A 26,808-nucleotide genomic window follows, 5' to 3' on the forward strand; every position below is an offset into this window, starting at 1 on the left:
ACAGGGCTCCACCCTTGGCTCCGCCCATGAGTCCTCCCCCTGGACTGCTGTATAAATACCAATGCTCAGAGCCAGTCGTTCAGTTCATCGAGAGTTCAACGCGGAACAGGCTGGCTCTGTTGTAAGTAGATTAAAACCACTGTTCATATCTTAAAGCACGTGTCTAGTGAATTGATGGCTCCATCAGGTGGTGCAAGAAAACTGAGCGCAATGGAGCTGAAGTTCATGGATCTCAAAGATCTTTAGTCTTTAGTTCTTGCTAATCTACATAATGAATGAGAATGAATCCCATCTATTGTATAGAGATACATAAGATTTACGGTAGCGAGGGATATGTTTAGGTATTTGGGGATTCAGGTAGCGAGGGAACTTAACAAAACTGGTGGAGGAGGCCAGGGAGGATCTTACGTGGTGGGATACACTGCACTTAATGTTGGCGGGGAGGGTGAAAATGAATATTCTGCCGAGGTTCTTGTTTATCTTTCAGGCTCTCCCGATCTTTATACCAAAGGCCTTTTTCGGAAAGTGAACACGATCATATCAGAATTTTTATGGGCGGGGAAGGTGCCAAGCGTGGGGAGGATCCTGCTACAGAGGCAGCAGGGGAGTTGGTGTTGCCGATCTTGCTTCATTATTATTGGGCGGCGAATGTGGACAAAGTGCAGCAGTGATGGGAAGGAGAAGGGGGAAAGTGGGTTAGGATGGAGGAGAAATCTTGTAAAAGGTCTAGTTTGAGGGCTATGGTGACAGCAGAATTGCCAATGGCTCCGAGTAGGTATTCAGGGAGCCCAGTGGTGTAGTCCATGGTGAAGATATGAAATCCGTTGAGGAGGCATTTTAGGATGGAAGGGATGTTGTTGCTAACGCTGCTGTGCGAGAATCATTGGTTTGAGCCAGGGGGGTGGAATGGATAGTGTATACAGGAGGTGGAGGGAAGTGGGGCTGGTCAAGGTAAGGGATCTGTACTTGGAGGAAGGGTTTGCCAGTCTGGAGGAGCTAAGGGAGAGGGTAGAGCTGCTGAGGGATAGTGAGTTAAGGTATCTGCAGGTTAGGGACTTTGCGCGAAAGGTCTGGAGGGGGTTCCCTAGGTTGCTGGGATACACCCTGCTGGAGCGACTGCTGCTTCCGGATGTGGAAGGGGAGGTAAGAATTGGGGATATATACAAGTGGCTGGGGGGCAGAGAGGTGAGCGGGTGGTGAAGATCAAGGAGAAATGGGAAGCGGAGTTGGGAGGGGAGATCAATTGTGGAGCATGGAGTGAGGTAAACGGGACCTCCTCTTGTGCAAGGTTGAGCCTGATATAGTTTAAGGTGGTGCACAGGGTAGGGTGCTCTTTCCAAGAGCCGGTGCAGACTCTATGGGCCGAATAGCCTCCTTCTGCACTGTAAATTCTATGAAATATGACTCGGGTCAGAATGAGTGGGTTCTTTCAGGGGTAGCAGATGAGTGTGAGAGGTGTGGGCGGGGGCCAGCGAATCACGCGCACATGTTTTGGGGTTGCAAAAAATTGGGAAGATTCTGGGCGGGAGTGTTTGCGGTCTTAAGCCAGGATAGTGGAGGAGGGAGTGGACCTGGACCCTTGGTGTCGATATTTGGGGTTTCAGAGAAGCCGAAGCTCATGGAGAGGTTGAAGGCCGATGTCGTGGCCTTCGTCTCTCTGATTGCATGGCGGCGAATTTTGCTGGAGTGGCGGTTGGCATCGCCACCGGAGGTAGCGGATTGGTTGGGTAACCTGTATGGCTTCCTGAGGTTAGCGAAGATAAAGTGTTAAGGGGCTCTTCAGGGGGTTTGAGAAAAGGTGGGGGATATTTGTGTTCGTGTTTGAGGAGCTGTTCGTCACAGCGGGGTGAGGAGGAGGAGGGTGGGGGGTGAAAAAGGAGAAAATTCTGTGCAGACTGAATAGTTGATTGTTGGGAAGTATGTTTCCAGGGTGTTTATTTGCTGTAACCTGCTTTGATACATGTTTGTAATAAAATACATAAGAAAGCATTGACTGTGCATCAATAGTTAAAGGGAAACTGGCCATTTGCAGCAGAAGGTGCAAAAAAAGGGTCGTAACAGCCAAGTATTGTAAAATAAGCATTCATCTTGGGGTGTGAAATGGCCCAGTACTGGAAAATGTGAAGAATACAGCCTTGCCAAAAGACAGTAAAAAATCTGTTTAAGAAAGAAACTGAGTCCATGTCTTAGCTCATGGTATTCCTCTTGGACAATTCTCCTTGGGAACTCAGGTGGTGGTTTATACAGTACGAGTCATTTTCAAAGATAGCTAATGCCTGTTTAGTAACAAACTCAATAGTTTGGCCACTTGATTTTGACCTTCCATGCAATCTGCAGGTAAATCCTAAATTCAGTGTGTCATAATATCCATTCATGTATATAATGAGATGCAGACAGGCAGTGATTGACACATAGGATGACCAATGAACACACAACAACCACCAGACAAGACATCACCACTATAAAGCTCACAGGACATTAAGACTCCCGCTCTTTTTCGGGACCCAGACACTGAGACAGTCAGAGTGCACAAGTCAGTGGACATTATTGCCATGTGGTAGCTAGTAAGTCTGGTCAAACCAGTAAGAGGTCGTCAGTAGGATTAGGAGAGTGTCAACTCACAGCTGAACATGTACAGCCGTTCATAGTTTAAATAAAACCGTGTTGGATCATCTCCGGTGTTAGACGTTTGTTTCTAGCTTCGCTGCATCCAGTTGCAGTCAACGTCAAACCAACCCACCTAACACATCACAGTGCAGTGCTGAAATGATTAGATATTCTGAAAGTGGGTTTAGATGACTTTGATTAAGGTGTAGGCCTCAAATGCAGCTTGCAGCCCATTAGCAAGAGCTGTCCAGTTCCTAAGTACTTGCACCATGTCCTTCACTTATCCAATGAATGGTTAGCATATTTCGACAAACGTGGATGACTTGACAGTCTGTATAAATGTAATTGCAACAAATTAATCAACCAATCCGATTTACGTCATAAAGGAGACAGTATTATCATGTTCACCTCGTTCATTCTTTTAAAATCCACACCAATGTAGTTGTCCTAATTTTTGATTTATATTATATTACCTCTAATTCTGCATTACTATTCTAAACCTGAATTTCAATTACTCATAACAATTAAGGCTCATTGTGAAGTTACCTACTCACAAATTGCATCAAATATTCTCGATGTCAGTTTATCTCCCTGCTCTGCAACTCTTTTTATGAATCTGTCCTTAATGATTAAACTTTCTAAACTTGACACCAACACATTTGGGCATCATAATTCTGTGACAGTCACACCTGCAGCTGTACAATTCATATAACACAAGTGCTGGCCAATGACCATCTGCAACAAGAGAGAATCTAACTCTCCCTTTGACATTCAATGGCATTACAATAAAATGGCGGCCAGCGCTCCCGCTATTTAGGGACATTTGGGCCGTTTTGAGGGCCCCAAACGGCGCTGTTTCTACGCATCCCTGTGGGGGAAGGTGCCTGGAAGAACTTGCCCCACACTATATGGTGAAAAAGGCTGCAGTAACTGCCCAAAAAAAACGGGGGAAGAAAAACAAAATGGCGGCCGGCGCAACACCCAAGGACTGGTGGAGGTGGGCGCAGGAGCAACTGGGCCTCGCTCCTACGTTGTTTTGCTGAGCTGAAGGCTGAGCTGCTGGACTCCATGAATGCAACTACGACCAAGCTGCTTGGGACCCAGGCGGCCCAGGAGGAGTCTATTCGGGAGTTGCAGCGGCAGGCCGTTGAAAGAGAGGAGGAGGCCGTGGTCCTCGTGGGGAAAGTGGAGTTGCACAAGGCACTTCATAAAAAGTGGCAGGACCGCTTGGAGGAGCTGGACGTTCGCACGAGGCGAAAGAATCTGAGGATCCTGGGCCTGGTGGAGGGGCTGGAGGGGTCGGATCTCCCGGCGTATGTGACCACGATGTTGAGCTCGTTGATGGGAGCGGGGTCCTTCCATTTGCCCCTGGAGCTTGAGGGAGCGCACAGAGTGATGGCCAGGAGGCCCAAGGCAGGTGAGCCCCCGAGGGCGGTGCTGGTGCGGTTCCACCGATTCAGTGACCGGGAGTGTGTGCTGCGCTGGGCCAAGAAAGAGAGGAGCAGTAAATGGGAGAATTCGGTAGTGAGGATCTACCAGGACTGGAGTGCGGAGGTGGCTAAGCGGTGGGCCGGGTTCAACCGGACGAAGGCGGTGCTTCATGCCAAGCAGGTCAGGTTTGGAATGCTGCAGCCTGCGCGCCTGTGGGTGACATACAAGGACCGGCACCATTACTTCGAGTCCCCAGAGGAGGCGTGGGTCTTTGTACAGGCGGAGAAGCTGGACTCGAACTAGGGCCTGGGGACATACTTTGGCCGGCGTTGTTTCCGCTGTGGCTGTTTTGTTCAAACTGTTTCAACTTTTTTAACTTCGACATGTGTGTTATTTATGCTGGTTTTCTGTTTGCTCTGTTTACGGTGGGTTTGTTTGTTGGGCATGGTTGTGGGTTAGGTGGGGAGTGTTGGGGGTTTGTGTTCTATATTGGGGGCAGCAGGGTAGCATGGTGGTTAGCATAAATGCTTCACAGCTCCAGGGTCCCAGGTTCGATTCCCGGCTGGGTCACTGTCTGTGTGGAGTCTGCACGTCCTCCCCCTGTGTGCGTGGGTTTCCTCCGGGTGCTCCGGTTTCCTCCCACAGTCCAAAGATGTGCGGGTTAGGTGGATTGGCCATGCTAAAATTGCCCGTAGTGTCCTAATAAAAAAGTAAGGTTAAGGGGGGGGGTTGTTGGGTTACAGGTATAGGGTGGATACGTGGGTTTGAGTAGGGTGATCATGGCTCGGCACAACATTGAGGGCCGAAGGGCCTGTTCTGTGCTGTACTGTTCTATGTTCTATGTTCTATATGTTCTCTTCTGTACGGGGCTGGGGATTGAGGGGAAACTGGATTTTGGGGAACTGCGTCAGAAGGGTGGGGTGTGGCAGTGTGAAAGTGCGGGCTTTCCTCTGGTTTCCCGCGCTGCGGGGCAGGGGGGTGGAGCTTGCGGTGGGGGCGGGGCCTCTACGGGTCTTCTTTCACGAGTTGCAGCAATGCCAAGGAGGTGTGGCAAGAGGGGGATGACCCCATGCCGGGAGGGGATAGGTTTTGGCGGGAGCTGGCGGGGTCAGCAGAAGTCAGCTGACTCACGGAAGTACCATGGAGGGTGCGTCGCGGCTAGGGGAGGTCCTAGCCTTGGGGGGGGGATACCGGGTTGCTGCTGGAACGACTGGGAAGGAGCCAATGGGGGCCGGGGGGGAAGAGGAGAGGCGCTATCGCCATGGGGAACGAGTCGAGCGGGGTGTGCTGGCCTGGGGCGAACATCTGCCAAGCTATGGCTAGTCGGCGGGGGAGGGGGGCGGGTTGCCCTCTGATCCGGCTGATTACCTGGAACATGAGGGGGCTGAACGGGCCGGTTAAGAGAACCAGGGTGTTCTCCCATCTAAGGGGGTTGAAGGCGGACGTGGCTATGCTCCAGGAGACCCACCTGAAGGTGGCGGACCAGGTCCGTCTGAGGAAGGGGTGGGTGGGGCAGGTTTATCATTCAGGATTAGACGCGAAGAACTGGGGGATGGCGATTCTAGTGGGGAAGAGGTTGGCGTTTGAGGTGGCTGAGGTGGTGTCGGACAAGGAGGGCAGATATATCATGGTGAGGGGTAGGCTGCAGGGAGAGAAGGTGGTGAACGTATATGCCCCGAATTGGGATGATGCTGGGTTCATGAGGCGATTGTTGGGCCGCATCCCGGACCTGGAGGCAGGGGGCCTGATCATGGGGGGAGACTTTAACACAGTGCTGGATCCCACACTGGACCGGTCCAGTTCAAGGACGGGTAGGAGACCGGCGGCGGCCAAAGTGCTGAGGGGATACATGGACCAGATGGGAGGGGTGGATCCCTGGAGGTTTGGGAGACCGAGAGCGCGGGAGTATTCCTTTTTCTCTCACGTCCATAGGGTTTATTCCCGGATAGACTTTTTTGTCCTGAGCAGGGGATTGATTCCGAGGGTGCAGGATGCCGAGTACTCGTCCATAGCGATTTCGGACCATGCCCCGCACTGGGTTGATCTGGAGATGGTAGAGGCGCGGGACCAGCGCCCGCTTTGGCGCCTGGATGTGGGGATGCTGGCGGAGGAGGAGGTGTGTAAGAGGGTTCGGAGAAGCATTGAGGGGTATCTGGATACCAATGATACGGGGGAGGTCCAGGTGGGGATGGTCTGGGAGGCTCTGAAAGCAGTGATCCGGGGGGAGCTGATCTCCATTCGGGCCCACAGGGAAAGGAGGGAGAGGAAGGAGAGGGAGAGACTGGTGGGAGAGTTTCTGGAGGTGGACAGGAGATATGCGGAGGCACCGGAGGAAGGGTTGCTGGGAGAACGGCGCAGGTTGCAGGCCAATTTTGACTTGTTGACCACCAGAAAGGCGGAGACACAGTGGAGGAAGGCGCAGGGCGCGGTATATGAGTATGGAGAGAAGGCGAGCAGGATGTTGGCGCATCAACTCCGTAGGCGAGATGCGGCTAGGGAAATTGGGGGAGTGAAGGATGGGGGTGGAAATGTAGTGCAGAAGGGGACAGAAGTATACGGGGTCTTTAGGGACTTTTACGAGGGATTGTACCGGTCGGAACCTCCGAGGGGGAGGGAGGGGATGGAGAGCTTCATGAACAGGCTATGTTTCCCAAGGGTTCAAGAGAGGCTGGTAGAGGGGCTGGGGGTGCCGATAGAGTTGGAGGAGTTAGTCAGGGGGATCGGGCAAATGCAGTCAGGTAAGGCCCCGGGGCTGACGGGTTCCCGGCAGAATTTTACAAAAAATATGCGAACCTGGTGGGTCCCCTGCTGGTGCGAACTTTCAATGAGGTGTGGGAGGGGGTGGGCTTTGCCCCCGACGATGTCGCGGGCACTGATCTCTTTGATCCTAAAACGGGATAAGGATCCCTTGCAGTGCGGATCATATAGGCCTATCTTGCTCCTTAACGTAGATGCTACGTTGTTGGGGAAGATCCTGGCTACCAGGATAGAGGATTGTGTGTCAGAGGTAATTCATGAAGATCAGACAGGATTTGTCAAGGGGCGGCAGCTCAACACGAATGTGCGGAGACTGCTCAATGTTATCATGATGCCGGCAGTGGAGGGGGAGGCGGAGATAGTGGTGGCGCTGGACGCAGAGAAAGCGTTTGATAGAGTTGAGTGGGGGTACCTGTGGGAGTTGCTGGAGAGGTTTGGATTTGGGGAGGGATTCATCAAATGGGTGAGGCTGCTTTACGCGGCGCCGATGGCGAGTGTAGTCACAAATGGAAGGAGATCGGAGTATTTTAGGCTCTATCGTGGGACCAGGCAGTGGTGTCCCCTGTCCCCCTTGCTCTTTGCACTGGCGATTGAACCTCTGGCTATGGCGTTGAGGGAGTCAGGGAGATGGAGGGGTCTGGTGCGGGGTGGGGAGCAACATCAGGTATCGCTGTATGCGGACGACCTGCTGTTGTATGTGGCGGACCCAGAAGGGGGAATGCCGGGGGTGATGGAGCTGTTAGCGGAATTTGGGGGCTTCTCGGGCTATAAGCTAAACTTAGGAAAGAGCGAGGTATTTGTAGTGCACCCGGGAGATCAGGAGGAGGGAATTGGGAGGCTCCCCTTCAGGAGGGCAGTGAAGAGTTTCAGGTACCTGGGGGTGCAGGTGGCCAGGAGTTGGGGGGCTCTTCATAGGCTTAACTTCACCAGACTGGTGGAACAGATGGAGGAGGAATTTAAAAGGTGGGACATGGTGCCGCTATCGCTGGCAGGCAGAGTGCAATCCGTCAAAATGACGGTTCTCCCGAGGTTCTTGTTCCTCTTCCAGTGCTTGCCCATCTTTATCCCTCGGGCCTTTTTTAAAAGGGTGACCAGCAGCATCATGGGATTTGTTTGGGCGCATGGCACCCCGAGGGTGAAGAGGGTCTTCTTGGAGCGGAATAGAGATGGGGGGGGGCTGGCGTTGCCCAACCTCTCGGGGTACTACTGGGCGGCCAACGTGTCGATGGTGCGTAAGTGGGTGATGGAGGGGGAGGGAGCAGCATGGAAATGGATGGAGAGAGCGTCCTGTGGGGATACAAGCCTGGGGGCCCTGGTAACGGCGCCGTGGCCGCTCCCTCCCATGAGGTATACCACAAGTCCATTGGTGGCGGCTACCCTCAAGATTTAGGGGCAGTGGAGGCGACATAGGGGAGAAGTGGGGGGCTCGATGGAGGCTCCGTTAAGGGGGAACCATAGGTTCGTCCCGGGGAACATGGATGGGGGATTTCAGGGATGGTATTGAGCGGGCATTAGACAGCTGAGGGACCTGTTTATCGACGGAAGGTTTGCAAGCCTGGGGGAGTTGGAGGAGAAATTTGGGCTCCCGCCGGGAAACATGTTTAGATATCTGCAGGTAAAGGCATTTTCTAGACGGCAGGTGGAGGGATTTCCTGCCCTCCCCGCGAGGGGGGTGAGTGACAGGGTGCTTTCGGGGGTCTGGGTCGGAGAGGGGAAGATATCCGATATCTACCAGGTTATGCAGGAGGCGGAGGAGGCGTCAGTAGAGGAGCTGAAAACGAAGTGGGAGGGGGAACTGGGGGAACAGATCGAAGACGGGACAGGGGCTGATGCCCTGGAGAGGGTAAATTCTTCCTCCTCGTGTGCGCAGCTTAGCCTCATTCAATTCAAGGTGCTGCATAGGGCCCACATGACTGGGACGAGGATGAGTAGGTTCTTTGGGGGTGAAGATAGGTGTGTCAGGTGCTTGGGGAGTCCAGCGAACCATGCCCATATGTTCTGGGCATGCCCGGCATTGGAGGAGTTCTGGAAGGGGGTGGCGAGGACGGTGTCAAGGGTGGTGGGATCCAGGGTCAAGCCAGGATGGGGACTCGCGATCTTTGGGGTTGGGGTAGAGCCGGGAGTGCAGGAGGCGAAAGAGGCCGGTGTACTGGCCTTTGCGTCCCTAGTAGCCCGGCGAAAGATTTTGCTACAATGGAAGGACGCGAGGCCCCCAAGCGTGGAGACCTGGATCAATGACATGGCGGGCTTCATTAAGCTTGAGAAGGTCAAATTCGCCCTGAGAGGATCGGTGCAAGGGTTCTTTAAGCGGTGGCAACCTTTCCTCGACTTTCTGGCTCAACGATAGGGTACTGGGACAGTAGCAACAGCAACCCGGGGGGTGGGGGGTGGGGGGGGGGGGTGGGGGGGGGGGGGGGGTGGGGATGTTGATTATGTTTGCTTATTTTATTTTAATTTGATTTATTTAATTTTAATTTATGGTTAAGTTCTCTTGTTGGGGGGGGGGTGGGGGGAGTGTGATACATGTGATGTTACGGTTTGGGGGGAATTGTAGGTGGTATGGGGCTGTTAGTTGCATATTACTGCTTGTTGCTATACTTGTTGTTATATTTTTATATTTTCTGTAAAAAATTCCAATAAAAATTATTTAAAAAAAAAATAGCATTACAATAACTGAAAACCTCACCATCAGCTCCAACCATTCACCAGAAACTTAGCTGGACTAGCCACTGTTGCTACAAGGGCAGATCAGAGGCTGAGACTTCTGTGCGAATAACCCACCTTCTCGTTTCCCAGAAGCTTGTCCACCATCTACAAGGCACATGGGCAGTGTGTTGGGTTATTTCACATGACTGCTGGATGAGTGCAGTGCCAATGATGCTCGAGATCATTCAGAACAAAGCAGCCCACTTCACAGAATCATAAAATCACAGAATCAGAATCACAGACTAATATAGCATAGAAGAGGCTCTTCAGCCTATTGAGTCTGCACCGACGCATGAAAAACACCCGCTCTGCCTACCTAATCCCATTTGCCAGCCCATAGCCTTGAATGTTATGATGTGTCAAGTGCTCATCCAGGTACATTTTAAAAGATGTGAGGCAACCTGCCTCCCCCACCGTCCCAGGCAGTGCATTCCAGACCGTCACCACCCTCTGGGTAAAAATGTTTTTCCTCAAATCCCCTCTAAACCTCCTGCCCCTGATCTTGAAACTGTGTCCCCTCATAACTGACCCATCAACTAAAGGGAAGAGTAGCTCCCTATTCACCCTGTCCACGCCCCTCATAATCTTATACACCTCGATCAGGTCACCCCCTCAATCTTCTCTGCTCCAGTGAAAACAACCCAAGTCTATCCAACCTCTCTCCATAACTTAAATGTTCCATCCCAGGCAACATCCTGGTGAATCGCCTCTGCACCCGCTCCAGTGGAATCACATCCTTCCTATCATGTGGCGGCCAGAATTGCACACAGTACTCCAGCTGTGGCCTCACCAAAGTTTCTATACAACACCAATATGGAGTTGCTTTTGTAATTTATGCCTCACTTGATAAAGGCAAGTGTCCCATATGCCTTTTTCACCACCCAATTAACCTGCCCTTCTGCCTTCAGAGATCTATGGACAAACATGCCAAGGTCCCTTTGTTCCTCGGAACTTCCCAGTGTCAGGCCATTCATTGAATACTTCCTTGTCAATTACTCCTTCCAAAGTGTATCACTTCACACTTTTCAGGTTTAAATTCCATCAGCCACTTTTCTGCACATTTGACCATCTCGTTTATATCTTCTTGCAACTCAAGACACAACCTCACTGTTAATCACCCAGCCAATCAATGTGTCATCCGCAAACTTACTGATCCTACCCCCACCTAGTAATCTATGTCATTTATATAAATAACAAACAATAAGGGATCCAGCATGGATCCCTGTGGTATGTCACTGGACACTGGCTTCCAGTCACTAAAACAACCATCTGTCATCACCCTCTGTCTCCTACCGCTAAGCCAATTTTGAATCCACCTTATCAGGTTACCCTGTATTCCATGTGCATTTGCCTTCTTTTTAAGTCTCCCATGAGGGACCTTGACAAAGGCTTCTCTGAAATCCATATAAACGACATCAACTGCACTACTCTCATCTACACACCTGGTCACATGCTCAAAAAATTCAAACAAATTTATTAGGCATGACCTCCCTCTGACAAAGCCGTGCTGACTATTCCTGATCAAACTTTGCCTCTCCAAGTGGAGATAGATTCTCTCCTACAGAATCTTCTCTAATAGTTTCCCCACCCCTGATGTGAGACTCACTGGTCTGTAGTTCCCTGACATATCTCTACAACTTTCTTAAATAGTGGGACCCCATTAGTTGTTCTCCAGTACTCTGGCACCTCCCCTGAGGCCAGAGAGGAATTAAAAATTTGGTTCGGAGCCCCAGCAATCTCCTCCCTTGCTTCCCACAGTGTCCTGGGACATAATTCTTATGGACATGGGAATTTATCAACATTTAAGCCTGCCAACACCCCCAATACCTTGTCAGTCCTCATGACAATTTACTCAAGAACCTCACAGTCTCTCTCCCCAAGTTCCACATCTACTTTCTCATTCTCTTGGGTGAAGACAGGTGTGAAATATTTGTTCAACACCCTACCAATATCTTCTGGCTCCACCCACAGATTTCCCTGTTGGTCTCTAATGGGCCCTACTCTTTCCCTGGTTATAGTCTTCTCATTGATATACTTATAGAATATCTTGGGATTTTTCCTACTTTTACCAGCCATAGCTTTCTCATGTCCCCGCTTTGCTCTCCTAATTGCTTCCTTAAACTCCATCCTGCACGTTCGGTACTCCACTAATGCCTCTGTTGATTTTCTCCCCTTGTACTTGCTAAAAACCTCTCTTTTCCTTTTCATCGTATCCTGAGTGACTCTGGTCATCCATGGTTCTCTGGGCTTGTTAAACATTCCTATTACCCTAGAGGGAGCATGTTGGGCCTGTACCCTTCCCATTTCCTTTTTGAAAGCCCTCCCCCACTGCTCTTCAGTAGATTTTCTCACAAGTAACTCTTTCCAGTCTACCTTGGCCATACCCTGCCTTATTTTACTAAACTTTGCTCTCCCCCAATTCCAAACCTTCTTTTGCAACTTGTCCATTTCTTTGTCCATAACAAACTTAAATTGCACCATGTTGTGGTCGCTATCACCAAACTGCTCCCCCACATCACATCAACCACCTGTCCGGCTTCATTCCCCAGAATTGGGTCCAGCAGCACTGCACCACCCCCTGTCGAACCCTCTACATATTTAGCTAAAATGTTCTCCTGTATACATTTTAAGAACTCCACTCCATCTAAGCCCTTAACACAATGACTATCCCAATTAATGTTGGGAAAGTTGAAAGCACGTAATATAATTACCCTTTTATTATTGTTACACACCTTTACGAATTGCATGCATATTTGCTCCTCGATTTCCAGCTGACTATCTGGGGATCTATAATAAACACCTAGCAATGTGGCTGTCCTTTTTTTGTTCCTAAACTCTACTCACAAAGTTTCATTTGATGTCCCCTCCAAGATATCATCTCTCCTTACAGCAATAACTGGCTCCTTAAATAATAATGCAATGCCTCCTCCTGTTTTACCCCCTCTTCTAAGGAGATTCGTCTGAAGATTCTATATCCCGGGATGTTGAGCTGGCAATCCTGCCTCAACCATGTCTCCTTGATGGCTACAATACCTCAATTCCACATGTCAATCCTTGCCCTTAACATCGGTTTTGCCTGTAATAGTCCTGGCATTAAAGTAGAAACCAATCATAAATGAATTAGGAAAGATAATATTTTTTTATGGAGCTTTAGAATTCCCATGTTCATGCCTAAAATATCGATAAAGCTCTCTGAGGGTATTCCACCCTGACTTTCCTTAGGTCATGTCTTTAGGGAAGCATGGTAGATCAAGAGGGCAGCACGGTAGCACAGGTGGATAGTACTGTGGCTTCACAGCTCCAGGGTCCCAGGTTTGATTTCCCTGCTGGGTCACTGTCTGTGTGGAGTCTGCACATTCTCCCCGTGTCTGCGAGGTTTCCTCCGGGGGCTCCGGTTTCCTCCCACAGTCCAAAGACGTGCAGGTTAGGTGGATTAGCCACGCTAAATTGCCCTTAGTGTCCAAAAAGGTTAGGAGGGGTTTATTGGGTTACGGGGATGGGGTGGAAGTGAGGGTTTAAGTGGGTCGATGCAGACTCGATGGGCCAAGTGGCCTCCTTCTGCACTGTGTGTTCTATGTTACATCTTTTAAGGTGTCAAAATTCAAAGCACCATGAATCCTCAAGACAAAAATAATGAATAAACTGAAATGAGGTCTAATTTCTTAAATAATCAAATATTAAATTGAATGAAAATGAAAAGCAGAAATAAAAACAAAACTTGCTGGAGATACTCAGCTGGTCAGGCAGCATCTGTGGAGAGAAATTTTCATCGGATCAAATAAAATGCAGTTTAATTCAGTCAGTAAGTGACAATGAGGTAGGAGTAACTCGCAAAACAGTAAGCAGATTTTTACTGATGGATGGGAATTTGGCAACAGGAATATCTTTGAACACCAGGACTGCCTTAGAAGTGTGGTCTAACTGGCAACTCCAACTTGCACAGAAGTACAATCCAATCTCCCTTAAATTGACAAGGCAGGAGATGTCAGAAAATCAGAAAAGAGAGATAAAGGGTGCTACGGAGGGTGGGTGGGTTGGGGGTGCTCTTTCGTCCAGAAAAGAGATAACTGAGGGGTGACCTGATAGCGGTTTTTAAAGTTATGAAAGGTTTTGATAGGGTAGATGTTTTCAATTACATGGAACATACAGTGCAGAAGGAGGCCATTTGGCCCATCGAGTCTGCACCGACCCACTTAAGCCCTCACTTCCACCTGATCCCCGTAACCCAATAACCCCTCCTAACCTTTTTTGGACACTAAGGGCAATTTAGCATGGCCAATCCATGTAACCTGCACGTCTTTGTTTGGACTGTGGGAAGAAACCGGAGCAACCCACGCAGACACGGGGAGAATGTGAGGATACAAGAGCGTCAATATAAATCCAATCAGGAATGCAGGAGAAACTTTTTCAAAGGGTGGTGAGAATGTGGAACTCGCCGCCACATGGAGCTGCTGAGTTGAATAGGAAAGATGCTTTTAAGGGAAAGATGGACATGTGCACAAGGAAGAATTACAAGTTGGTAGGCTAATGTGGAGAGGGGTGGGAGGAAGCTCAGGTGAAGCATAGACCAGTTGATCGAATCTGTGTTGTAAATTTGATGGGACTGCTATGTGAAAATGTCCTACTCTGATTGACATTCAACATTCCTTGTTAATTCATTTGATTCATTGACTGCCAGTTAGCATTGCCATGTGTTTTAATTCTTCCCATAGCAGCTGCACCAGGTGTACATCTCTTTGATGTGATCAGTGTTCACGAACATTGGGATTTCACTACTTAGGCACTGAAGCGTGAAGGGTTATCAATGGATCAAAGCTGCAGATGGTTTGTACAAGTTGTCAGTCACAGACCATTACTGGAAAGCTATGAATGGCTTGCTGCTAATGGATCTGTGGGAACCAGATGAAGACACAGCTGCTCTCCTTTCAGGAATGGACATGTGGAGCTACAAGGTAAGTATACCAAGCTATAATTCTTCCCACTATCCCTGTCTGGACTGCTCTCTAGCTTCGAGACATGGATCCCTTTTCTGGGGGGTAGTGGTTCCAATCCAGGGATCGTAAAACTGGTGCAATGCAGCTCCGGCGGGAGAACATGGGGCTGAATTCTCTGCCGTCGGGATGCTCCATTTTGCCGGCAGCCCGGGGGTTCCTGATAGCGTGGGGCTGCCCCACAATGCAAAACCCCATTGAACAGCTGGCGAAATGGAGAATCCAGACGGTGTGTCGCACCAGAAATCCGGTGCGGCGGGACGGAGAAACCCTCCCATAGTCTCCCAAATGGAGAATCCAGTCCAATAGCCTTGATTATGCAGTCAGTGATAAACCTTTGCTGCATTCCATCCAAGGCACTGCTTCCTAACCCTTTTCCCGGTGTGACCCCATTTTAATGCCTCAGACTTGGTAGGACCCCAAATTTTGGGGTGATAGTACGAGAACTATTGGGGGGAGACTCCAGTTGTTGAGCAGGTGGAAGGAGGAAGCTTCAATTGTTTAGCGGGGGGTGGGGGGGATTTAGTTCTTGACTTGTGGGAACCAGAATAGCAGGTGGGGAATAGCAACTGGTCATGGGGAATTGATGGAAAGGCAGATTGCCCGAACCTTGGAAAAAGTACCCTATCTAGGTCCATAACCCAACCCTATCCCTGTAACCTAGTAACCCCACCTAATCTTTTGGACACTAAGGGGCAAATTTATCATGGCCAATCCACCTAACCTGCACATCTTTGGACTGTGGGAGGAAACCCACGCACACACGGGGAGAAAGTGCAAACTCCACACAGTCACCTGAGGCTGGAATTGAACCTTGGTCCCTGGTGCTAACCACTGTGCTACTGTGCCGCCTCCACAAAGGGTAAACATACCATTGGCTTTCCCAATTACTTGTTTGTTTGTTTGTTTTTTTTTTAAAATTTAGATTACCCAATTATTTTTTCCAATTAAGGGGCAATTTAGCGTGGCCAATCCACCTACTCTGCACATTTTTTTTTGGGTTGTGGGGGCGAAACCCACGCAGACACGGGGAGAATGTGCAAACTCCACACAGACAGTGACCCAGAGCCGGGATCGAACCTGGGACCTCAACGCCGTGAGGCGGTTGTGCTAACCACTAGGCCACCGTGCTGCCCAACTTGTTTGTTTGTTAACAAGGCAGTGGCGTAGTGGTATTGTTGCTGGACTAGTATTTCAGAGACTCAACATAATGATCTGGGGAGCCGGGATCAAATCCCACAATTGCAGGTGGTGAAATTTAGACTCAATAAAAATATCTGGAATTTGATGATCATGAAACATTGTCGTAAAAATCCATCTGGTTCACTAATGTCCTTTAGGAAAGGAAATCTGCCGTCCTTACCTGTCTGACCTGGCCTGGCGCACATGTGACTCCAGATCTTAACCTTTGACTCTTAAATGCCCTCTGAAATGACACAGCAAGCCACTCAGTTGTATTCAATTGCTACTAAAACACAAAAAAGGAATGTAACCAGGCGGACCACACGGCATCGAACCAGGCACCGGAAACGCCAATGGCAAACCCAGCCCCATTGGCCTGCAAAGTCTTCCTTACTAACATATGGGGGCTTGTGCCAAATTTGGGAGAGTTATCTCGCAGACTGGTCAAGCAACAGGCTGATATAATCATACTCAGAGGCTCATACAGAAAATATCCCAGACACCACTATCACCATTTCTGGGTATGTTCTGTCTCACCGGCAGGCAGACCCAGCAGAGGTGGGGGCACAATGGTATACAGTCGGGTGGGAGTTGCCCTGGGAGTCCTCAACATCGACTTTGAACCCCATGAAGTCTCGTGGCTTCAGGTTAAACATGGGCAAGAAAACCTGCTGATTACCACGTACCGGCCACCATCAGCTGATGAATCAGTACTCCTCCATGTTGAACACCACTTGGAGGAGAATATGTTCTGGGTGGGGGACTTCAGTGTCCATCACCAAGAGTGGCTCGGTAGTACCACCACAGACCAAGCTGGTCGAGTCCTAAAGGACATAGCTGCTCGACTGGGGTTGAAGCAGGTGGTGAGGGAACCAACAAGGGAAAAACATACTTGACGTCATCCTCACCAACCTGCCTGCTGCAGATGCAACTGACATGACAGTATCGGTATAAGTGACCACCGCACAGTTCTTTTGGAGACAAAGTCCTGTCTTCACATTGGGGATATTCTCCATCACGTTATGTGGCACTACCACCGTGCTAAATGGGATAGACTTCAAACAAATCTAGCAACTCAAGACTGGACATCCAGGTGATGTGGGTCATCAGCAGCAGCAGAATTGTATTCACCACAATCTGCAACCTCATGACCTGGCATATCCCCCACTCTACCATTGCCACCATGTCAGGAGATCAACGCTGGTTCAATGAAGAGTGCAGGAGAACATGCCAGGCGCAACATCAGGCATACCGAAAAATGAGGTGTCGACCTGGACACCTACAACACAGGACTACTTGTGTGCCAAACAGCATAAGCAGCAAGTAATACAGCTAAGTGATTCCACAACAAATGCTCTGCGGTCCAGCCACATCCAGCCATGAATGATGGTGGACAATTAAACAACTTATTGGAGGAGGAAGCTCCACAAATATCCTCATCCTCAATGATGGGAGGAAACCAGCACATATGTGCAGAAGACAAGGTTGATCTTTCACAACAATCTTCAGCCAGAAATGCCAAGTGGATGCAATGGCATAATGGTGTTGTCACTGGACTGGTAAACCAGAGACCCAGGGTAATGCTCTGGGGACCCAGGTTCAAATCCCGCCACTGCAAATGGTGAAATTTGAATTCAATAAAAATTTGGAATAAAAAAAAAGTCTTATGGTAACCATGAAGCTACTTATTGTCATAAAAACACATCTTGGTCACTAATGTCCTTTAGGGACATTCTGGCCTACATGTGAATCCAGACCCACAGCAATGTGGTTGACTCTTAACTGCCCCTTCAAGGGCAATAGGGATGGGCAATAAATGTTGGATGAGCCCACAACGCCATGTCCCTTAAAATCATTTAAAAAAAAAAAATCTATCTCGGTCTCCTCTGGAGGTCCCCAGCATCACAGATGTCAGTCTTCAGTCAATACGATTCACTCCACATGATATGAAGAAATGGCTGAAGGCACTGGATACTGCAAAGGCTATGGGTCCTGACAATATTTTGGCAACAGTACTGAAAGCTTGTGCTCCAGAACTTGCTGCACCCCTAGCCAAGCTGTTCCAGTACAGCTCAACACTGGCATCTATTCGACAATATGGAAATTTGCCCAGATGTGTCCTGTATACAAGAAACAGGACAAATCCAACCCAGTCAATTATCAGTGTACTCTCCATCATCAGTAAACTGATGGAAGGAGTCATTAGCAGTGCTATCAAGCAGCACTTACTCAGCAATAACCTGCTTACGGATGCTCAGTTTGGGTTTCGCCAGGGTCAATTAGCTCCTGACCTCAATTACAACCTTAGTTCAGATATGGAAAAAAGAGCTGAATGCCAGAGGTGAGGTGAGAGTGACTGCCCTTGATATCAAGACAGCAATTGACTTGAGTATGGCATCAAGAGGCCCTAGCCAAACTGGATCAATGGGAATCGGGAGGGGGGGGGGGGGGGGGGGGGGGGAAGACTCTCCACTGGTTGGAATCATACCTGGCGCAAAGGAAGATGGTTGTGGTGATTGGAAGTCAATCATTTCAGCTCCGGGTCATCACTGCAAGAGTTCCTCAGAGTTGTGTCCTCGGCCCAATCATCTTCAGCTGCTTTATCAATGACCTCCCTTCCATCATAAGGTCAGATGTGGAGATGTTCACAGATGACTGTTAAATGTTCAGCACCATTCGTGAATCCTCAGATCATGGATTAGTCCATGTCCAAATGCAGCACTGGACAATATCCATGCTTGGGCTGACAAGTTGCAAGTTACATTCACGCCACACAAGTGTCAGGCAATGACCATCGCCTACAAGAGATGACCTAACCACCGCCCCTCGATATTAAATGGCATTACTATTGCTGAATCCCCCACAGTCAACATCCTGGGGGGGTTACCATTGAGCAGAAACAGAACTGAACTAGCCATATTAATACTGTGGCTACTAGGGCAGGTCAAAGGCTAGGAATCCTAGGGCAAGTAACTCACCTCCTGCCCCCCAAAGCCTGTCCACCATCTACAAGTCACAAGTCAGGAGTATAATGGAATACTCTCCCCTTGCCTGGATGAGTGCAGCTCCAACAACACTCAAGGAACTCAACACCATCCAGGACAAAGCAGCTCGCTTGATTGCTCCCCCTTCCACAGACATTTAAACCCTCCATTGACGAACAGTGGGAGCCATGTGTACCATCTACAAGATGCACTGCAGTAACTGACCAAGGTTCCTTAGACAGCACCTTTCAAACCCATGACAACTACCATCTAGAAAGACAAGAGCAGCAGATACCTGGGAACCCCACCACCTGGAGGTTCCTCTCTAAATCACTCACTGCCCTGACTTGGAAATATATTGTCATTCCTTCACTGTCACTGGGGCAAAATGATGAAACTCCCTCTCTAACAGCACTGTGGATGTACCTACACCTCAGGGATTACAGCAGTTCAAGAAAGCAACTCACCACCATCTTCTGAAGGGCAACTAGGTATGGGAATAAATGCCAACCTAACCAGTGGCACCCACATCCCGTAAATGAATAAAAAAAACTTCCTGTGATTCATGCTCACGGATGATCAGCGGGAGTAATAACGGATGTCACATTAGGGCAGATGATGTGGAACTATACATTGCATCTAACCTTATCTAGAAATGATTAATATGGGTATAATGTGCAAAAGGGATAAGAGATCCCCTCGCCACTGAAAGTATCAATCACTTTGGTGAGCACACAATTCTAAGAAATTGTATTTTTCAATAACTCAAAAGGAGACAGGCCAAACAATTAGAAATGGTTCTACACATGCCATCACAACACCAATTAACTTGTTAACAATTTATTGTCAAGCAGCATGCTTAACTTTAGCAGGGTTTATAATTTAGGATAGATACTTTCAACCGGATAAAGGAATCAGAAAAGTCAAAACCTGAACACAAGGGTCACAGAAGGTCTAAAGAATTCATGGCATTTTAACTGACATGTGCTCTGAGTAACTATGCTGTGCAGGAATGCCAGAGTTATAACATTTTACCATAAAAGGGTCACATCTCTAGTTGGGTAGGTTAATGTCAACTAAACCACACAGACATGGCAAACCCAGGCTTTGTTACTCAGCCTCATAGCTCGATTTGCATTTAATTCCCCATTACAGACCTTGACTTCATTTGCAAATCTACAGCCTGTACTGCCAATCAGATGTAAGACTTTTCAAAATGTTCGTGTTCCTTTCTCAGAGTTACAAAGTCAATGGGCAGCGTGCACAGGGCAAGCCCCCAATTCACCCCCTTGCTTGTTCGATAAACCCATTCAAATTCAAATTGAATCCAATTCAAAAGAGGCATACTGAGATTCCAGAACAGACATTCCACCTGATCTCACGCCACCTCAGCCGAGGGACATAAGAAAAATCCTCACATGGCAGAAGGAAATGCTTCAGCGATTCCCAGTTTTGTCACTGGAATATAAGTTAATGGGCTCAGTGAACTGCTGGAGCAGGAATTCAGCATTTCAATTCGGATGGGACATTCTGGAGTAATGAACGAACGGCCAGAAATCCCGCAGAATAGTGAATTTCATTTTAATTTTAGGTTATTTACCTCATAGGAGGATCAAAAAAGCAAGAAAGAGAAATTAATTCCTTGGTAGCACAATATATGTCACACTATGTCTGACCATGCCGTATTCGACATTGCATTTTACTTTGGTTGCAAATCATCATTGGCCTAAATAATATTGCAAAGGAGTCAAAATTCAAATCCCTCTCTGGACTTTTTACCTCGTGCAGTTTGTCTGCCTTCTGTGTCTGTTTCTTCCGACTTCTCTGCGCGGCAATTCTGTTTTTTTCTCTTCTCCGAAGTTTCTTATTGCCGCCTCCATGATCCTGAAAGTTGAAAGGGGAGATTTGCAAACTGGCTGCAAAGGAGCGCAGAGGTGGGCGCAAATGTCCAAATCACCATGAAGAGAGATTGAAACATGTCCACTGACCTGCGACTCTCGGTCGGTGCAGCTGTCGTCCGTTGGGCTGTATACGATTGAAGAATTTAGGTCAGACATGACATACACAAATCACATGTATGTACACAAACATACAGACACACAGACAGACACACAGCAGTAACTGACTGCCAAAGGAAACTAACTCGCTGTCAAAAGCCCGGATCTCCCATTGTGAGCTGCTGGAGGAAAGGATTGAGGCAGATGTTTAACATTGCTGGCTGCCGCCAGCCTTTGATCTCAGGGTAGTCTGCTTCTGATGCAATTCTAAAACGAAAAGCAGTTTTGAGAGTTTCACTTTGTCAGAAAAGTATTTTCTTCTTGGAATGCGCTTGCCACATTATCAGTAAGTCACGTGCCGTGGCTTGGCACTTGGGTAAGAAGGAATCTCAAAAGACCCAGTCTGGAATCTCCACTATGGTCAGCCCAATGATCCACGAGCCGGTCTTGACCATTTTAAACTGGCTGCCTGCCTAGAACAGGCGCTGACCGCTGCTCAAATACACCATCGCTGTATTTCTGATTAAAATTCCAGCTAACCTGGGCACCTCGGTCAAGGGGAGACAGCGACCGAGCACTGACTGAGTGTTCTTTCAGATTCTCAGAGAATTTGACACAACTACTCCTTCGGAAAGTGTAAAAATGAACACCCAGAGAGCCAATACCGCCAGCAATGCAGATTAAACTCGCCCCAATAGCGCCCCTTTCAACATGACATTAGCATCACTTTCACTGTAGCTGACTCCAGCTCAAACGAGTCAGAAACGCCCCGGTGGGTTTATTTATATTTGATGAATCGGCCGTGACATGATTTTGTGTTGTTGTGTCAATGGAAAGCCATGTTACAGTGATGAAGTTTACATTAAAAAAATCAACTCGCCACATATAAATATATGTCTATATATACTCATTTACTATCTGACACTTGCTGTGTGGCGGTAAAATATTAAACCCACGGCAGGGGCCAGGGTCACAATGCCATCCAGCTGAAATGAGGCGACTCAGTGAGAAGCGGACTGGAAGTTCATTGGGAAATGAAAACTGACAGCGTCAACCTTTTATCTCAATGTTTGACAATGGAAGCCTTGGCTTACTCGACCGAATATCAACTTGAGAAGACCAAAAAGTGCTTGCACCAATCCAAATTATATAGAACAGTGTTTTTCAAACTTTTTTCCCCGGGATCCATTTTTACCAATGGCCGACCTTTGCGACCCACGCCAACTGACCTTCAGACCCACTATTTTCGCTTACCTTTAATGCAACAGGTGAACCTGCTTTGTCCTCACATCTCACTTTGCCATTCAATGTTACATTTTTTTTTATTAGTTCATGGGATGTGGTGTCACTGGCTGGGCCAGCATTTATGGCTGTGGTTCTGGAGTCACATGTAGGCCAGACCAGATAAAGATGACAGATTTCCTTCCCTAAAGCACATTGGTAAATCATTTTCTTTTACTACAATGGACAATGTTTTCATGGTCAGCATTAGATTTTTAATTATAGATTTTTATTCAATTCAAATTTTACCATCTGCCATGGCAGGATTCGAACCCAGGTCCCCAGAGCATTATCCTGGGTCTCTGGTTTACTAGTCCAGTGACAATACCACCACCACTCCACTGCCTCCCTATTTCTGCTGAGGACTTCAGCTGATGATTTAAGTTCTCACTGCATCCTTTGAAAAAATTAAGAGGTTTGTCCTCGAACTTGCCATGCTTAATATTCAAATGCCTTTGAAGTTTTGAGGGTTTTAATCTCTCAGTTGCCAGTATTTCCCTGCATATAATCCACATGGGCTGTGCATCTTGATTTACATTGGCACAATTATCAAAGCCGTACCTCAATAAATCATCTTTATACAGCTTTGTTCCCAATATCAGCTTTGTCTTCGTTGGCTGTTCACCAGAGACACTGGAGATCTGTACAGAGCTGACACTAGCTAGCACTGGTATGTCCTGCCATGGATTCTCCTGAGCAGCTCTCTCCAGCAGGTTCTGTTGTGAGATCCTGGCATGTTTGTGTCTCTGACAGTCTCTTCTTTATAACAAAATGATCCACCTTAAGTTCTTCACAGTCCTGTTGCCTTGCTTGCTACAGCTAGAAAATGGAGGAATCTCTGCTCTGAAAAACATGGACCCAGGGCGTGTGACATCAGTTTACATGCCGGGTGCATAGCCTGTTCTTTGCTGCCACTTCTCATCAGAAGACTGCATCATTCAATGTAAAAGCAGGTCATGGCCATTGGCCACTTCTCCTGTAATCTAGAACTCTGCAACCAATTGCTTCCCAATGATCCCGACACCCACCTGCGACCCACCCGCAGCTCATGATCTGCAGTTTGAAAAACCCTGATCTCGAATATGCAAGCCAGAAACAGGGCAGTGTGCGCTGGTGTTTGTACTCCACAGAAATCCCTTTCTATTCCACCTGCCTCATCACAGCCATTCAGCATTTCACCGAATATAGGAGGCCATATTGCCCATCATGTCTGTGCTGACCGTCTTAAGGAACAATTCACCTAGGGCCACACCCCTATAGTCCTGAATTTTTTTCCTTTTCCGATCATGATCTAATTCCCTTTTGAAAGCCTCCATTGACTGATAAAAGGTTGACGCTGTCAGTTTTCATTTACCCAATGAACTTCCAGTCTGCTTCTCACTGAGTCGCCTCATTTCAGATGGATGGTCCCTCACACTGTCAGACATTGTAATTCAGATCCTAACCACCAGCTGGGTGAATAGGCCCTTCCCCATGTGGCCATTGCATTTTTTTGCCAGTTGCCAAAAACCTGTGCCCTCTGGTTCTTGATCCTTCCACCAATGGGAACAACTTCTCCCTATCTCTCCTGTCGAGACCCCTTTATGATTTTAAATCTCCTTTCAAACTTCTCTAAAGCAAACAGTCCTAACTTTTTCAATATTTCCACGTAACTGAAGCGTTTTGGCACTGGGACCATTCTGGTGAATCATTTCTGCACCCTCTCAAGTGCCTTCACATCCTTCCTGAAACGTGGTGCTGAGAACTGGACACAAACAGAGGCCGTATCACTGTTTTATACAAGTTTACCATAACCTCCTTGCTTTTGTACTCTGTTCCCTAGCCCAGGATGCAGTATGCTTTATTAACTGCTCTCTCCCAACCTGTCTTGCATCTTCAATGATTTATGCATATGTAAATCAAGGTCCCTCTGCTCCTGCCACCCCCTTTAGAGTTATAGCTTTCATTTTAAATTGTTTGTCTGCATTCTCCCTATCAGAATGAATCGCGGGGCCGGGTCTGTAAAATGCGAGAAGCCCGTTCGTAAGTCCATTTTCTTTGGCGGGTCTGTAATATCTCGCCGGCATGAAGTTCCCGCCAGAATTTTAAGCACCTCTAAACAACTTTGACTATTTCTTCTCTTACCTAAAGCAAACAACCCAACCTATTCAATCTCTCCCAAGACATGTAATCTCTCAGTTCTGCTGGCATCTTTGTAAATCTCTCCAATCTGTTTATGTCTTTTTCATCACACAGAAAACAAAACTGTGCAGAATAAGTACTCTATCTGAAATCGGATTAGGGCCCCATACACATTTGTTTTGATAATCATTTCATCTTTATGTTCCATGGCCAAGAATTTCTCCTTTGGGTGCAATTGATGAACTGGGTGAAAATAGTGTTCAGAATTGTGCTTGTTTACAGACGCATTCATTGATTACATTAATTTATAGCAGTTAGTTTCTTAGTAAATCAAGAAAAAAATGAAAAGCTTTAAAAATATCACAATTACCATCCTTACTCCTGAGAGAAACTGTTTAATTTTAAGAGGCTTCTCGAAGGCTCATGAAACAGCCAAAATCACCAGAAACTTACAATAATAATTAATTTTATCCGGCGTATGTCCTCATGGATGCTTCTAAAACTAGTGGAAAATCTTATTGAATCTCTGTTGGAGCTCAAAATTAAAGAAGGGAGAGGGCAGCTAAAGAACAAATGAGATAAATTCATAGGTTGGACATAGATTGCAGGAGAACGGAATAACTGCTTTGCCTCAGTTTTTTCTAAAGAAGGTATCAAAACAGATACTTAACTAGAGGATGAACTTGTAAACAATAACAACACAATGGTATAAAATGGAAGATTGTAATTGATCAACTAACAAAACTGGAAGAGGATAAAACCCAGGTCCTGATGGTTCAAAGATGAACTGGGTATATTGCTTGGTACCACTGTGAAGTTGTGAAATGAAAATCGCTTTTGTCACAAGTAGGCTTCAAATGAAGTTACTGTGAAAAGCCCCTAGTCGCCACATTCCGACATCTGTTCGGGGAGGCTGGTACGGGAATTGAACCATGTTGCTGGCCTGCCCTGGCCTGCTTTCAAAGCCAATGATATAGCCCAGTGTGCTAAAGCAGCCCCTCTGTATGCAGATCGTCAGGCTACTCCTCGCTTTTTCAAGCCCAGGACAGAGCCCTGTGCAATGAGAAGGAAAGTGGAGAAAGAGTTGGAACAGCTGCAAAGGCTTGGCACCATTGAGCCTATTCAGCTTTCTCATTGGGCAGCTTCAATCGTTCCTATCCTTAAAAATGATGGTACAGTACGCATATGTGGTGACTACAAGCTCACCCTCAACCAGGTTTCCAAGTTAGATGCTTATCCATTATCCAGGGTGGAAAATTTGTTTGCAACTCTTGCGGGAGGCAAAACATTTTCACAACTGGACATGAACCAGACATATCAAGGAGAGGAAGGTTTGAAGCAGTAAGTGACCATCAACCGCATGAAGATTTGTTCAAGTACAATCATTCAGTCTTTGGTGTATCCTCCAGTCTGGCGATCTTTCGAAGGACAATGCACAACCTGTTGCAAGACATTCCTCAGGCTGTAGTCTACTTGGATGACATCTTCATTACAGGGAAGACCAGGGAGGAGCACCTCAGCAATCTGGACGTGATTTCTGTGTTTCCAGGTTTGCCAGGTGACTCTGCTGGGGGAGTGGAAAAGGAACATTCGTGTTCAGATTCTCAATCTACCTCTTCACCTATGATTCCAGAACAATCAATACAAGATTCACCAGCGGTGTTGTATAGTTCACAGACTTTTGTATAGTAGAGGCATTACTTTTGTTGTATTTCTGTCCTTATGAAGGATTAATATTTAAGGGGGGGTGGCGTGTGAATGCGTCTCTAATTCACTTGTCTCTCAGTCCGGAAGAAACGGTCTCGAACACGTCCGTACTTCAGAATATTCTTTATTGCGATCGGGGCAGCTCTCTAGGTATTCCGGGGAACCACCTTGGAGAGTGCCAAAGTTTTGCTCAAAACATCCTTCTTTTATATGTATTATTAGGGGGCTGTCCCTTACATTCACTTGAGCTCGTCCCCATTACAAAGTATAAATGTGTTATTAATTCGTTATTGCAATAGTTCCAGTACATGATTTTACAGATTTTGAGGTTATCTATTGGCACATGAGTATGTAGCAGTCTTAGCTTAATTAGCAGGTGTTAGCTATAGTTGCAAGCGGCTCCCACATTTCATATCCTGTCATCCGGCCATGCTCCTTGTTTCTCAAGGCTGTTCGGCTTATAGTCATGAGTCGGCTCACGACTTCAAATATCAACTCCCTTATCTCAACAAGTTCATTCTCCTTCAATGGCTTCAATAACACATTCCTCTACTTGTGATTTTCCACTAACATATCCCATATTCATTCTGGCTTGTTCTAGCTATTAACCCTTGCTTCACATTCTCATTTCCCCCCTTTGATCATTCCATGATCACACAGTCCTCAGGGGCTGATCCTTGAGAGTCTGAGGAATTCCTCCGGGAAATCATCCTTTGGTCCAACGTCCTCATACACATTTTCGGCACCTACTAAGTCCTGCTTGTCTAACTGGGAAAGCCGTTGCTGCATCTGTGGCATCACAGAGGTGCCTAAACGATTACAAAAGCATTTAACACAGGTTGCAATGATACATAGCAAAATGCAAATAACAATAAAGATAATAAATCCATGAAACAGATAGGTGGTCCAGGAACTAGACCACAGCCATCCCCACCAATCGTCCGAGGAAGACTGGCGGAGTCTCTTTACCCCATCCCTAATGTGGTCCACAAGGTGAGTAATGTTCTCCGAGCTATCAGGGATATAAGTACAGCACTCAGAACC

General features: G+C 47.5%; 1 protein-coding gene across 1 annotated transcript in view; it reads right to left on the minus strand.

Moving 5' to 3' along the window:
* Positions 1 to 21,330, minus strand: part of batf3 (basic leucine zipper transcription factor, ATF-like 3) — a 38,831-nt gene extending 17,501 nt beyond the window's left edge. Inside the window, exons 1-2 of the mRNA XM_038811134.1 lie at positions 20,647 to 21,330; positions 20,438 to 20,542 (exon numbers count right to left, since the gene is read on the minus strand). Coding sequence (XP_038667062.1) covers positions 20,438 to 20,542; positions 20,647 to 20,715 — 174 coding nt within the window. The 5' untranslated portion in view covers positions 20,716 to 21,330. The remainder of the gene's footprint in view (positions 1 to 20,437; positions 20,543 to 20,646) is intronic.
* Between the last annotated feature and the right edge of the window lie 5,478 nt (positions 21,331 to 26,808).

The sequence above is a fragment of the Scyliorhinus canicula genome, chromosome 1 (assembly GCF_902713615.1).
Source record: "Scyliorhinus canicula chromosome 1, sScyCan1.1, whole genome shotgun sequence".
NCBI classification, from domain to species: Eukaryota; Metazoa; Chordata; class Chondrichthyes; order Carcharhiniformes; family Scyliorhinidae; genus Scyliorhinus; species Scyliorhinus canicula.